Source organism: Tachypleus tridentatus, chromosome 1 (assembly GCF_004210375.1).
Source record: "Tachypleus tridentatus isolate NWPU-2018 chromosome 1, ASM421037v1, whole genome shotgun sequence".
Lineage (NCBI taxonomy): Eukaryota > Metazoa > Arthropoda > Merostomata > Xiphosura > Limulidae > Tachypleus > Tachypleus tridentatus.
This window is the reverse complement of record NC_134825.1, coordinates 26,179,831-26,195,675: the sequence shown is the minus strand read 5'-3', so window position 1 is coordinate 26,195,675 and position 15,845 is coordinate 26,179,831. Positions and strand designations below refer to the sequence as shown.

The 15,845-nt window shown below is 32.4% G+C and overlaps 1 protein-coding gene across 1 annotated transcript; it reads left to right on the top strand.

Annotated features, from left to right (window-relative positions):
* The first annotated feature begins 3,429 nt into the window (after positions 1-3,429).
* Positions 3,430-14,423, top strand: LOC143244733 (uncharacterized). The gene is made up of 2 exons (XM_076489925.1): positions 3,430-3,524; positions 11,771-14,423. The coding sequence occupies exon 2, from the start codon at positions 11,775-11,777 to the stop codon at positions 13,254-13,256; it is 1,482 nt and encodes a 493-aa protein (XP_076346040.1). The 5' UTR covers positions 3,430-3,524; positions 11,771-11,774; the 3' UTR covers positions 13,257-14,423.
* The last annotated feature ends 1,422 nt before the right edge of the window (positions 14,424-15,845 follow it).

Sequence of the window (15,845 nt, the reverse complement as noted above, 5' to 3'; positions counted from 1 at the left end):
CAAAATCGTCCAATCAACGGAGATGCATTAAGTGCATTCTTATAAACTTGCTAATATAATATCCAGACACAATTTATTGTTAAGAATACCATATTACAAGAAAAGAGTATTACTCATAATATGTACATATACTTGTCAAAATATTTTAACCCTTGTTACATACTTTTGTATGAAAAATTGTTCAAACAAATTTACTTGTACCTGTATTTTGAAATGATTCTTTCCATTGCCGATTGCTTACAGAAAAGATAAACAGAGAATCATACTATGAGACGAAATAAGAACAATACTCTGAGATAAACAGATAACCATACTCTAAGATAAACAGATAACCATACTTTGAGATCTTGAAGGTAGAATTATAAGATCCAAACAATATTTTACAACACAAGAAACCAGGTTTTGATACCTGTGATGGACAGAACACAGATGACCCATTGTGTATCTTTGTGTTTCACTTTAAACAAACCAAACAATGTTTTACATTGACAATCAGATAACAGTTTTGAAACACATAATCAACTATGTGTATTTTGCACGACAGAATGTGCCCGGCATGACAAGGTTACTAAGGTGCTCGACTCGTGATGTGAGAATTGCGGGTTCGAATTTCCGTCACATCAAACATGATCTCCCTTTCAGCCATGGGGATGTTATAATGTTACGGTAAATCCACCTTTTATTTGGTAAAAGAGTAGCCCAACAGTTGGCGGTGGGTGGTGACGACTAGCTGCCTTTCCTCTAGTCTTACACTGCTAAATTAGGAACGGCTAGTGCAGATAACCCTTGTGTAACTTTGTGCGAAATTCAAAACCAAATAAAATACGACACACTGAGAAAGGACTCTGAAGACGAATATTAAGTGTTACTATTTAATTAACTTGTAAGTGATACTTACGTATATTGTGTTGTACAAAACACACGGACAAGACTCGGCTTTAACATAGCACCAGTGGTACTATTATACTGACATTATCTACCCTGTACATGGATACAGCAGTTTGAAACAAAGACAACATGGTATCAGTAGTACTTTTATACTCACATTATCTACACGATATATGAACACAGAAGTTTAAAACAAAGACAGCATGGTATCAGTAGTACTCATATACCACATTATCTACTTGATACATGATAATAGAAGTTTAAAATAAAAAGTCATGAGTCATGGGTCACGAGTCCTCGGGTTCACAAGTTTATCCACTCTAATATAGGCCTAATAGTTCAAGTTATCCTTGTCATCATGGGTTTAGTTTCATAGGGTCTTTATTCATAATATTAAGTTATTGGCTTCGTTCCTTTGTAAGGTTTCTTTTATCTCTGAACTACAGAGTATTATACTAAACGTCAGGTTGATTTTTAATAAGAAGTTTGCTGTGATATGTAATTGATATCAATTATCTTAGATAAGAGGTTCATATTAAAATTTTCATTAATGCAAAATCAAAAGAGCAAATAAGTCTCATAAATAAATATTTATTATTTAATTTTTTTTTCTTATAACACTTTTCAAATAAAGTTTTTTTGGATATAGTTAAAATCGTTTACGTGTATTATATTCTTGGCTAAAGTTAAAACCCAGCACCGTCATTTACTCTTAGTTAAAGTTTTATAAAATATTAGACGTATTACTTTTTCTATGAAAGTGAAACATAGTGCATACTTACGTTTTATCTCTTTGGTAACACTAAAACCCAGTAAAGATACAACTTATTAATTACAGCTTTACATTGAATAACTTAACAAAACAGAACAGTCGCTTAGTTACTCATTTTTTTGTTTATTCAATTAGTTATGTTCCCACGTGATTTCTAAGTGATTAAGAATTAACACACGAATGTACTGAAAGATATAGTTATGCCTGGTTTGATATATTTGTAAATAAATGCAGTAACATTAGGCAAGTACCATTAGAGTAGACGAACGTACAACTTAAGAAGACGTAAAATCAGGCGATTTTATTTATCTACTATAGAAGTAAAGACATTTGCTACTACATTCACCACTTTGTAACTTTCTTTTTTATTCAGGGTTAAAATTATCTTTTAACATTATCAGCTGTTGATCAGTATATACCATTAACTCATAGAGTTTTGAAATACCAATATGCATGTCTGATCAGCAAAATATTTTTACGTGAAGTAATTTCGTTACTTTAGGTATCGATATAAACATAACTGTACTGTACGTTGAATGTAACTACTTTGTACGGTGTAAATGGATTTGCATCAAAATTAGTGTGGAGTCCAGGAGGACATGCGTGCATTTTGCTGTTTTTATGAACGTTCTTTTGCCACTGCCTCATCTCACGTGGATTGACCTTCACTAAACTTGGTATGGAGGTTCATGGGTCCATAGGAAGACCACATACGCACATTTTCGGTTTTGCATTTTGCGGTTTTCATTGGCGTTCTTGCATTTCTTACCACGACTTAATCTTTATTGATGGGATGGACCTTCATTAAATCTGGTATGAAGCTTTATTAGGTTCATGCAGACACAAACGGATATGTTTGTTTTATAGTTTTTATTGGCGTTTTTGCGGATATTTTGTTTTAAATTACATACAAGGGAAACAGTTAACTCCTACAAGTTTAACTACATGTATAGGTAAGAACTTATAACAGAATGTATAGAGACTGATGACAAAAGTCTGGAAGTGTTCGTGAACAGAACTAGGCTTATAAAATTCCTTGTGTTTCAGTTCCGCTACAATTAAAGTGGTGTTGAATGTTCGCGGGTACCAGTTATTTAAAGGACTTCATTACACAGGTACAATACTTGTATTTCATAAAGTAAATCTGTACTATAGATTGTAAACACGATAATAAATAGTCATAATTTGAAGTTTAGTTTTTCTAAACAGGTGACTAATCCATGAAAGAGAAATATGATATTCTATTATGTTCGTTTTAAGTTCTAATAGTCTATGTTAGATGTGTAACTGTACTTTATGTTGATTGTAAATTGACTTCTTTCAAGTGGAAACCAATGAAGGCATTAATAAAAAGTTAATACTAAAACCTGTTAAAAGAATAGTCGTGGTTAAGATCAAGTGCTAGTACTAACTTTTCAAATGTTTCTTCATATTTTTGAAGCAACAAAGATGCTAAACTGTAGCAGTATGTTACTGGTTTATAAAATAACAAACAGATCGTAATTGAAAAGTTTAATGTCATATTTGTTGGAGGTGAACTGAATTAGAAATAAAATATTTACAGCAGCAGGAAATACATTTACTCAATGAATATAATCTGATCTCTGGATATCATTTCATTGATACCTAAACACCTACGTATTTCTATAAAATATTTGGTTAAAGTTTCAGTACTTCTTTCATTGGCTGAAGTGCTCGTGACGTCAGAAAAACTCGCCCACTGACTTTGAACATGAACTTTAAAAGCTTGCGCGATTGGACTGTCAAGTAGTTCTGGAGCACGCTAAACCTGTAAACAGCGAAGACGTAGAAAGTCTCAGAGACTAAACCATATTAGACTACCAGCAAGTGAAGCTGAGAACAGGTCTGTTGAATGTTTTCTTTCAAAAAAATTTTAAAGTAAAAAAACAAGAAACAGTATGCTTAACACTACTGAAAAGCAAATTGTGGCAAAGGATCCTAATTATAATGTAAAAAAAAAATACTATTTTTTTTTCCAAGTTAGACAGTCAACAATGAAAACTTTCTTTTGCAGATCAGTCTTACAAGTTCGTAGGAATAACGGTCTTAGTTCGTGGGATTTTAAACAAAGAATTAGCTTGACACCCCAAATTCTATCATTTGTAGTTCAGCAACACCAGCCGTCTACAATGCTATTGTTAACTTTGTGGCTTTCAATTTTTCCCTCACATACAAGGCCTCCCAGTGACACAGCGATATGTCTTCGGTTTGTTTGTTTGTTTTTCGGAATTTCGCGCAAAGCTACTCGAGCTGCTAATTTAGCAGTGTAAGACTAGAGGGAAGGCAGCTAGTCATCACCACCCACCGCCAACTGGCTACTCTTTTACCAACGAATAGTGGGATTGACCGTCACATTATGTCTTCGGACTGACAATGCTAGAATTCGAGTTTCGATACCCGTTGTGGGCAACGCACAGATAGCCCATTGTGTAGCTTCGTGCTTAATTACAAAGAAAAGTACCAAAGACTATTTCACTAACCCTTTTACTGAGATATTTCTATCTGTTCAAACTACTTTTACTGCGTATTAAAGCGACACTGGCATACTTTAGTAGGTAAATGCATGAGCTTCACTTAATAAATTATTTCAATCCAGTAGGAAATAGTATCGATTTTTAAACTATGATATGTAAAGTAGAAATTTATCATCGCAGAACCCCCTGGAAAGGTCAGAGAGCCCCATTGGGTCCGCAAACCACACGTTAAGAAAATTTTTTAAAACAGAATTTTGTTATTCACTGTCACTTTTATAATGCTCTCATAGCGGAATGTGCTGAGCATGCACAGCAATATGTAGTAGGCTCAAACCTCGAAACTCCTGATCGATGGCACGTTACATTCGGTTCCTCTCAAAAGAGTGAAAAGTAAAATTTCGACTTCTCTGTGTCTTTGTCTGTATATCGACTAAGTGTCAATACGTGCTACCATTAAACGTATTAATTTGTATGAAGTTAGAAAGTATTGTAAAAATTTCTTTTCATTGAAATTCTTATGTGCAGATTAACTGCAGTTGATGAATGTTGTACCAGTTGTACCTTAAAGGTTGAATGTTGATGCACCGTTTTTAAATCAGTCCTAAATATAACCCATTACGAAGGTCCTTTAGGTTACAGAAAAAATATAGATGTTACATATAATAGCTATAATCGTTTTCATGGTTGCTATCCCATACAATCACAATAGTTAAACAAACAAGCACTGCAGTGTTATAGATGTTATAAAGTACTATAGTGATTCCTGTCATGGTTAATATCACATTCAATCTCCAAAATTTCATTTACTTTATTAATTACTAATTGGTTTTAATCTTACTTTGCAACTACCATCTTCGGGAAAGTCCTAAGTATATAAGACTGTTTCTGTTGTGGAATCCAACTGTGTTTTCTTGATAGAAAGGATGGTGTATTTTGTAACCGTCTTCCTGCTTTGACTTTAATCACATAACTTTATTTGAATGTTTCGAGATGAGTACACAGATATTTTATTTCTATGTTAGATTGGATATATTGTAAGTGAGGTGGGTGTTACATGATTAATTCTATCTTTCGTTTTCTTGCGCGAGGATCAAATTACATTGTGCCAAAAAAAGAAAACAATATAATGAGCGGAATTAGCTTATAATGAGCTGAATTAGCTTTGTTTTATTAGTGTGCTGGAATTCCCATCCACAAAGGGTGTTGTTGCTCTTTATTTCTGACGGGTATTTAGGAGGTTGGATGTGTTATAACTGAAATCCTGTAGGAGTCTGGGTGTGTTCTAACTGAAATCCTGTAACAAAATGAGTGTGTTCTAACTGAAATCCTCTAGAAGTTTAAGTGTATTCTGAACTAGATCCTATAGGAGGTTGTGCGTGTTCTAACTGCTATTCTATAGGATGTTGTATGTGTCCTGACTGCGATCTTATAAAGTTTGTAGACGGCTTAATGGCTAGTGAGGTGGATTTATCGTCATAAAGTCAAATTTAATTGTGATCTTATTGACTCTTTTTGTGAAATGTTTACAGTCGTTTCTTTTGTCGCAGAAAAATCTTTGACATAAATAATATGGTTGTAGATATTTAATTAATTTCCTGCTTATTCTTTGTGTTTAACTTATTCATTTATCACGTTTCTCAAATATTTGTGGTTTATATTGTTATTGTTTTTTGTTATCGTTTCTTGACATCTTCAGTATAACAAATTTTTTTTCACTTTTGAAATACTGAAGTACATGACGTCCAACTTTAAACTATTATCGAGATAATTTAATTTAGAGTCGAGATATTTACCAAATCTGAGAGTTTCCTACAAATTTCCGTGATATGAGAGTAATATGTCTTGTTTACGTTTATGTCAAATAATAGGAGTTTGTTAAGTCATTATATTTTTATTATGTATTGTATCACTGAATGCCGCTCTTCAATCTTTTTGTTATTGTGTGTGTTTGTGGTCACGTTACGGTGTCGTTGTGATATCCGAGCAAAGCTATTTTTTGATATTGTTATTTTCGTAATATTCCACGTAAAGGTTCCTGAATGATCATGATAGACGATAAGCCATAGCTAATCCTTGTTGTCGTTGTTTGTAACATTACCTTCAAGTTGGAAGAAGGGTTGTGAGTCCTTTTGTCGTAAACATTTTTTTAATAGATGCATTTCTTAAGAGTAATACATTTACGCACGTTTTCTCAGAACATGCGTGTGTGTGTGTTGGTTGAAACCTGGTTGTACCTAAACAGTCAATTTTATCTGTTGCATTATCTGTCTTCTAATTTATATGTGCTGTTTATTTATATGGTGATATTTGGCCCTCTCTAGGAGAAGGGTCTTATTAATTTTCTGAGTATGTCTTTAACATCACGAGTTGTTGATAAGTGGTTTAATTTTAAGTTCTTTAGAAATTACGTTATGTTGTTAAAGCTTAGAAAGGAGGGTGAAATGGTTCCCTATTTTAGAAAGTTTTCATTTACTGTTTTTTTAGTCCATAGACCCTTTACTTGAAAAAAAGAAGCAGATGAATTAGTAACCGAAACATAGAATGTAAGCTAAAAAATTAATTAATAATTAGTATCACGTGATCGTTTATAAGTTATTAACCATGATAACCTTGCCTTAAGTACTTTTATACGTTCTTAATTGTAATAAGAAAAGCATATTTACATTTAAAAAAAAGTGTATACATTACATTTTGAATGAAACGTATTTTATATGAAATACTTGTTTGTTATATAAGAAAGCAGGTTACTGTGATTTACTCTGGATAAAAGAGCCAGCTGCTGCTTATACGAAACTCTTCACTCAACTTTCACGATTAATTTTTATTATCTATAAGCCTATATGTACTTTTAAGGACCCTTGTTTAAGTAGATTACATAACTCCCATATTGGAGGTGCTACAAAAACCGTATAGTGTGTAAAATACTGATAATATCCACGTCCACGTTCAGCTATGTTTTCACTGTTTAGTTTTCGAGGCTAAATATTTGCTTTCTGTATCAGATCAACTACTGAAAACTCGAACGTTTCGCAACGTTTCTTACACATCAAGTCAATAACAGGATGAAATTACATTTTCTCCCCATCTGTTTACATGCATGACAATATGTATATAGTGTGTAAAACAAAAAAAGTATTTGAATGGTAACACTTGTATTGTATCATAACATTTGAAAGATAATGAAATTTAACTTGGTTTATCGTAAAGATAGTTTTCAGATGCAAAATTAGTATCTTATACTCTTAAAACTGAAAAAGATGATACAAACTTACATCTTAAACTAGCCAATTCAACATCTACTAATGTGCCTTATAACGCTCATTAAAACATTACGTAAAATATTAGAAAGCTGGCAATCAATGTTTATAATTTTTGGAAGTTTGCAGTGTATTTCTTCAGTAACAAAATTCCATATTATAATCACTTGATTATTTTAGTTTACAGCTATATTAACTCTCAACAGTCCAACAAGATGATAGATATGAAATGTTGTCCAGATTGTATTTATGCGTTAATAGACAACACGAAGTAAATTTTGTTTACATGCACGTTTATGTATTATTTTATAAAAAAAAAACAAATAAATAACTACTTTGAAATTAAACCTAGGGGTAAATTTATCTTGTTTAAATTTTTTCTTTTCGTTTCGTGTATTAACAAAATTGATATCAATACCTGTTTTAACGTTTAATTTACGAAATGCTTTAGTTTTAAATTTTAAATCCACACAAACACTGTAGTGTTTATTTCTTTGTTGTTGAACACATAGTTTCAAAATGGACTCTACAGAGTTACCTAATTTTATACACTTTGATTTAAACTATTGATATATTATTGGAAACTGTTTGATACTAATATAAATTTGAATTGTTTTGTTCTAATACTTAAGCTATTTTTTATAAGTGCTGCCCAGCACTTTCGCTAAGTTAAGGTTGTTGCTTTACAAGCGCACGTGTTATGTCATTTCACTCATCTCATTCACTTGTAATTTAATAAAAGATACTTTCATGAAAAGGCGTTCGTTTTATAAGCGATAAAATAACAATAAAAAGTAAGGTATTCTATAGTCAGTAAAAGTGAAATATTTTTTATTTTTTTTAATTTCTATTTTATGTTTTTCCAAATAATACCCTAAACACTTAATGAATAATAAAACAAACAATATAAATAGCAGTAAGAGTACTAAATATATATATAGTGTTATATTAACCTTTATTAAACGCCTGTTTCTCTCTAAAAACATCCAACAGGATTAACCAAGAACAGCACTTAGAATCCACAAAATAACCACCTAATACATAGAACAAAAACTCAATTTAAAAGATGTCTTTTAGATATGAACTAAAATAGTTTAGAGTACGTAAAAAAACACTATTGTTTTTTAGTTTTGCACAGCGCTACACGATGTATCACACTATTATTTGTATTGTATTTAAGGCTCGCAGAAAGCTACACGAGGTCTATCTACGCTGGTCGTCCCTAACTTAGAAGTTAAATACTAGAGGGAAAGCACAAAATTATCACTATCCACTGTTAACTCTTGAGCTACTTTTTTACCAATGAATAGTGGGATTGATCGTAGAATTTAATGCCCAACGGTTGAAAGAGCGAGCATTTTTGGTGGGTCAGGGGATTCGGGCTCGTGATCCTCGGATTGCGATTCCAGCACCTTTACCATCTCGCCATGCAAGGTCCTAAAATACAATAAAAGTTATAATTCAAAAGTTCAATGGGCGTTCATAACTCTGTAATTCACTGATCTATTTCCAATAGTGTATCAGCGTAAGAAGACCATCCAATAAATGAAATGATACTAAAATAAAGGGATTATGAACTACAAAAAGAAACTAAATGGAACGGTATTAAAATAATGGGATTTTGAATTACCCAAAATAAACTAAACGCAACAGTACCAAAATAAGGGGATTTCAAACTATACAAAAGAAACTAAATGGAACAGTAATAAATTAAAGGGATTTCAAACTATACAAAAGAAACTAACTGGAACAGCACTAAAATAATGGGATTATGAACTACAAAAAAGAAACTAAATGGAAATGTTCTAAAATAATGGGATTATGAACTACACAAAAGAACCTAATGGAACAGTAATAAAATAAGGAGATTTCAAACTATACAAATGAAACTAAATGGAACAGCACTAAAATAATGGGATTATGAGCTACACAAAAGAAACTAAATGGAACGGTACTAAAATAATGGGATTATGAACTACACAAAAGAAACTGAACTAAATGGAACGGTACTAAAATAATGGGATTATGAACTACACAAAAGAAACTGAACTAAATGGAACGGTACTAAAATAATGGGATTATGAACTACACAAAAGAAAGTGAACTAAATGGAACGGTACTAAAATAATGGGATTATGAACTACACAAAAGAAACTAAATGGAAATGTTCTAAAATAATGAGATTATGAACTACACAAAAGAAACTAAATGGAAATGTTCTAAAATAATGGGATTATGAACTATACAAAAGAAACTAAATGGAACAGCACTAAAATAATGGGATTATGAACTATACAAAAGAAAGTAAATGGAACAGCACTAAAATAATGAGATTATGAACAACAAAAAAGAAACTAAATGGAAATGTTCCAAAATAATGGGATTATGAACTACACAAAAGAAACTAAATGGAACGGTACTAAAATAATGGGATTATGAACTACACAAAAGAAACTAAATGGAAATGTTCTAAAATAATGGGATTATGAACTACACAAAAGAAACTAAATGGAAATGTTCTAAAATAATGGGATTATGAACTATACAAAAGAAACTAAATGGAACAGCACTAAAATAATGAGATTATGAACAACAAAAAAGAAACTAAATGGAACTGTTCTAAAATAATGGGATTATGAACTACACAAAAGAAACTAAACTAATTGGAACGGTACTAAAATAATGGGATTATGAACTACACAAAAGAAACTAAATGGAACGGTACTAAAATAATGGGATTATGAGCTACACAAAATAAACTACAAATAAGAAAACTTTCCTTCATCTACCTAAACGTTAAATTATCCTGTTTATCCAGCTTAAAAGTCGACAATTCTAGAAATTTCTCTTGAAAGCTATTAGAATATTCGATTCATGTCCTAATACGGTAGTCCACCGACGATTTTCCCTGGCAGTAAAATCTAAAATCGAAACTTGGTCGTTACTACCACAAGTATAGTCCTTCTTAAGCCTTCCTTCAACATGGCAATATATTAAAAGGAGACATAGACATGAAACTTATATGATGACACGTTCGTGATAAACTACAGCTAAAGACCTTTAGTCCTGGTTCTTTGTTTTTCATCACAAATCTGCACAAAAGGTTATCTGTTTGAGTCCTAGATAGGGATAGAACTCTAAATTTTAGCATTTTAACACTTAATCTCACCGCTGAGCCACTGAAAACCCGACTATAATTGACAACCTGTCAAGAAATTTCCTTCTCGATGACAGACACTTAACAGTGATCTTACACTACGTTCCAAAGTAACTTGTTTTTTTATCGTACTACTAACGATCATAGTATTTAATAATTTTACCAATGCTGTAATGTATATGTAACTCACCCAAAGAAGGGACGACATAAACATAAGTGATTTTAAGTGTTTGATATATTGAACACCTTTTTTCATTACTAACTGAATTAAGAGTTTTTATTCTGTCGTGCGAAGTGGTTTCACAATGAAATATAATTCAAGTATTTAGTATGTGTGCGAAAAATCTGTGAAATTGTGCAAACCTTCTCTCTTGCACTTGCGCATATTTTTCAGTTTGTTTGTAATTAAGCACAAACTAGACAAAGACTACCTGTTCTCTGCCCACCAGAGATATTGAAACCCAGATTTTAGAGTTGTGAGTTTGTAGACATACCCTTGTGCCACTGGAGACGGTTGATATCATAAGACGGTGACACTGATTATAATTAAACGTGTTTTAGAAAACATTTTAACTTGATGACGAGAAACCCACTTGAAATAAAAATATATCTGAGAACCGCTGGTATGGATAGGTATTAACACTTTTATTGATAAGGAGAGAGTGACGTTTCGACCTTCCTAGGTCATCTTCAGATTAAGAAAAAAGAAAGTAAAGGCCACATTCAAACTCTTTCTTTCTTAACCTGAAGATGACCTCGGAAGGTCGAAACGTCACTCTCTCCTTATCAATAAAAGTGTTAATACCCATACCAGCGGTTCTGAGATATATAGAAAACATTTTTATAAGCTTGTGATTATCATGTTTTGTATATAAATATGTACGTGATAGTATTTATAATATTTAAGTTTATGCTTCGATATTTAAGTACTTATATTTAATATTTTAATTAATAGCACGTTCTCATATTATTTCACAAATTATTAGTCGTACTTAACGAAAAAATTTGTATACGATGTTCGCAAAATGTAAAGTTTAATGAAAGACACTAAGTGACTATTTTAGAAAGTGTTTCACTGGTTTTGTATATCATACCAATATTCTATGTCCGTTAAATTCTTAAATAATTCAAATATTATTGTATTTAAGTTTAATCCTTCTGGGAGATAAAAAAATATATATATATTTTATTCTTCTTTCAGAACCATGTTTCCAGTTAACTGTCAAATCGTATTTGCTTGGCTACTTTTAAGTAGTTTAGCTATTGGCGAACTGTTGAACGCCGGGAAAGAGAAAAAAGCAATATTGTTTAACCCTAAAGATAGTGTAGGATTCCCAGTTGAAGTACAGTCAAACAAAAGCTCACAGCAAGAAAAAACCTTTGATCTTGAGAAAAGATTCGATGGTCGTTTCACTTTCGGTCTTGGCAAGAGAAATGATACCGATAAATTAAGTAATCTGAAAAAATTGAAAACGAAAAAACACCAACTTAATTCTAAGCCAGGGAAAGACGTAAACAGCCGTTTTGCTTTTGGACTGGAAAAGAGACATTCATCAAATTATCCAGTTGTTGAGTATTCTACTTCTATTGATAAAATGCAACATCCCCAACAATTCAGCTTTGGATTAGGCCAACTACTAAAAGATCACTTGACGTTTGACGTGTACAATACGTCAATATCAACTAATACAATAAGTGACAATTCTGTTATTGATGAAGATAAAAAACACATTCGCAAATTCATTATCGGTTTAGAAGAACAACCAGAGACTCGCTTCACCTTTGGCATAGGCAAAAGGTCCACAAACCTTGACCAAATTGTAAGCAAGGACAAAAAACATTCTCACCAGTTCAATTTTGGATTAGGCAAACGAGTGGAAGACCGTTTTTATTTTGACTTAGACAGGAAACCCTTAATGAATATCGATTATTCCTCTCCCAGTAAAGACAAAAGAAAATTCCGACCATTCAATTTCGGATTAGGTAAAAGATCAGATAATCGATTTGCTTTTGGTCTGGGTAAGAAATCCCTTTTGGATAATCTCACTGTTGTCGACCCTACGTTTAGAGAGGAGAAAAGGATTTCTCACCAGTTCAGCTTCGGTTTAGGCAAACGACCTGATAATAGATTTTCTTTTGGTTTGGGTAAGAAATCCCTTTTGGGTAATCTCACTGTTGTCGACCCTAATTTTGGAGAGGAGAAAAGGATTTCTCACCAGTTCAGCTTCGGTTTAGGCAAACGACCTGATAATAGATTTTCTTTTGGTTTGGGTAAGAAATCCCTACTGAAGAAACCCATTATTTCCGATTCTTCACTAAAGGAAGACAAAAGATTTTCCCCTCAGTTCAGTTTTGGTTTAGGTAAAAGAACAGATAGTTCTCTTTCTTTGAGTCTGAGCAAAAGAGATTCCAAAGAGCAACTAGTAATACCTTCAATGGCATCAAAACGAATGAAAAGAAACACTCATCAATTCAGTTTTGGCCTTGGAAAACGACGAGAAAACAGATTTGGTATGGGGTATGGAAACATGAATGCCTTAAGTCCTTTTAACTACGCTTTTGGATTAGGAAATGGAATATCATTAATCAAAGATTCCTTTTATCTGCAAGATTTGGATGAACTTGTAAAACCTCTGCATATTAAAGAAAAACACATTTTTTCCCATAAAGAGGAAGAAAGAGATTAAGAAAGCTCCACCATATTCTCGTTTTCCAGTCGATTCAGGATGAAGAATGTCTCAGAGAACACTAAAAGTAAAAAAGTCTTCTCTAAGAAAAAGGGCAAATTATTAGTAGATAGAAAAAAATGTGTGGAAATAAATAAATATATATACATAAAGATATATATAATTAGCATAAATCATGTGCGAAATAATTAAATATATTCCAATTTTATTTTGTTTTGCAAAATACATTGTGGATTCATAAAAATTAATTTTAGTCAAATATTAGTTAATAATAAAAACAAAGCTTTGTATTGTGTGTTAACAAAACTTCGCTATTCCAAAATTTTATATGTATATATATTACGTTTTATACGCACCCAAACATTGTAAATATTAACTGTGCTACATGTAAATGATAAATTAAATAACGCTTTATTATCGGCATATTAGAAAATATTTGTATTTAAATAAATACCGAGCACTTGTCCACAAACATATGAGAAACAGTAAATACCAAGCACTTGTCCACAAACATATGAGAAACAGTAATACTATTTTTTATAAGATTTTAATTAACTGGTGAATATTTCAAGTCAATTCTGGCTATGTGCAAAAAGCTAAATAAACATTTAAAAATTCTACAACACACAACATTCAAACTCTAATACATGATAAAATATTGTTGCATTATAAATTACAATAAAATGTCATACTTATTGTGACGTTACACTCCTGAAACTTAAATATATTAAAAAACCTATATTTTTTACCATCTTATCTCTTCAGATTTCTTATTCTTTTTATAAACTTTATGACTGAAAGGAATAGTTGCTATAATCTTAGCCTAATTATTTTTTTTTCCAAAATTACACTCGAAAAAAAATTGACCATTTTGAAACAAGAATCTAAAGAATTATTTTTTAAACTGTGATAAGGATGTCCGATTTAAACTAAACCAGGCCAAACAGTATTGTTACATATAGTATATTTTTAATAGTAATGACATTAGTCTAATAAAGAGAGTTACACTAGAAGAAACACACAAGTCGGACAAACAGTCACAGACAATGTTTAAGGCAGTTAGTGGAGACAAAAATATTAAAGAATAAACAAGCCATCAATATTCCAATTAAATTTTCTTCTGACCTTTTAAAGTTTGATTTATGAGTGTGGTGTACTGTATGTCTAAATATCTGGTAATAAATAAGAAAAGATAAAAAACATGAGAAACAGAAACCTTTCTTCATACTTAATGTTTTGATTGTTTTTCTTATGAATTTCTCGCAAAGCTACACGAGAATTATAGTTTCTACCTATCTCTAATTTAGCATTGAAATATTAGAGGAAGAGCACCAGTCATTACCACTCTCTGCCACCAACTCTTGAGCTACTCTTTTACCAACGAATAGTGGAATTAACTGTCACATATATAACACTTTAACCGATAAAAGGGTGAGCATGTTTGATGAGATGGGAAATTCGAAACCATAACCCGCAGCTTATTGATTGTGTGCTCTAATCACTGGGCCATGTCTAACCCAATATAGTTTAAAATAAAAATGAGAAACATTGTCTTCTCATTCTGAACCATTCGGATAAAACATATATATTCTAAGCTCAGGTCTTCATATCATAAACAAGGGTAATAAATAATATCGTTTTTATTTAGGAATTAGAATTATTCAGCCGTTGGGACGTTGTAATGTGAATGTCAATCCACATATGAACGGATAGTGCGGATAGTCCTCAAGTAGTTTGGCCTGGCATAGCCAGGTGTTTAAGGCATTCGTCTCGAAATCTGAGGGTCGCGGGTTCGATTTCTTGTCATACTAAATGTACTCGCCCTATCAGCCGTGGGGTATTATAATGTGATTCTTGATCCCGTTAGTTGTTGATAAAAGAGTAGCCCAAGAGTTTGGAGTGGTTAGTGATGATTAGCTGCCTTACCTCTGGCCTTACACTGCTAAATTAGAAATGGCTAGCGGAGAGAGATAGCCTTTGTATAGCTTTGTACGAAATTGAAAACCAACAAACAGTAGAAATATACCTCTCGAAGTAGATTCCTGTACGTAGTGAGAGGACCTCCAAGAGAAGGTTCTGTACTTTCAATTTGCCTCCTTTGGGTTCTAAATATCTGACAATGTTTTGCCCATGCGTGGTGACCCGTGAAGATAAGAAGAGGATCCTGGCGATTGTGGGGACCAGTCTTAACACATCACTTTGGCCTTGAATTCCTGTAGACAAGTGGCCTTGAAGTGGCTTCCTGGGTCAGTTGACTGGTTCACTTGGGTTAGGGTCAAACAAGTACCAATGTTAAATGTTCTCAACAAGTGTTGTGGACATTGTGCTTGGTGCTGATGTTCGGGTATAGCGCTCACGAAACATTGGCAGCGTTGCTGTAATGTACTTGTTTAGCATTGTAATGCATCCTCTCGTAGAGTTCCATTATGAGTGGAGTCAGTGGACACTGAAATATTCTATCTTTACTATGGATCATCTATATTTAGGTAAAAATAAAATAATAAAAACACACCATAGGTAAACGACCACGCCCTGAAGATTCTGAGCAGCAATCTATAACTTCTTCAACATCTGTAAGTAATTTTCTGA

What these genes read in the sequence shown, in the direction of transcription:
- LOC143244733 (XM_076489925.1), top strand. Translation starts at nt 11,775, where the DNA reads ATGTTTCCAGTTAACTGTCAAATCGTATTTGCTTGGCTACTTTTAAGT.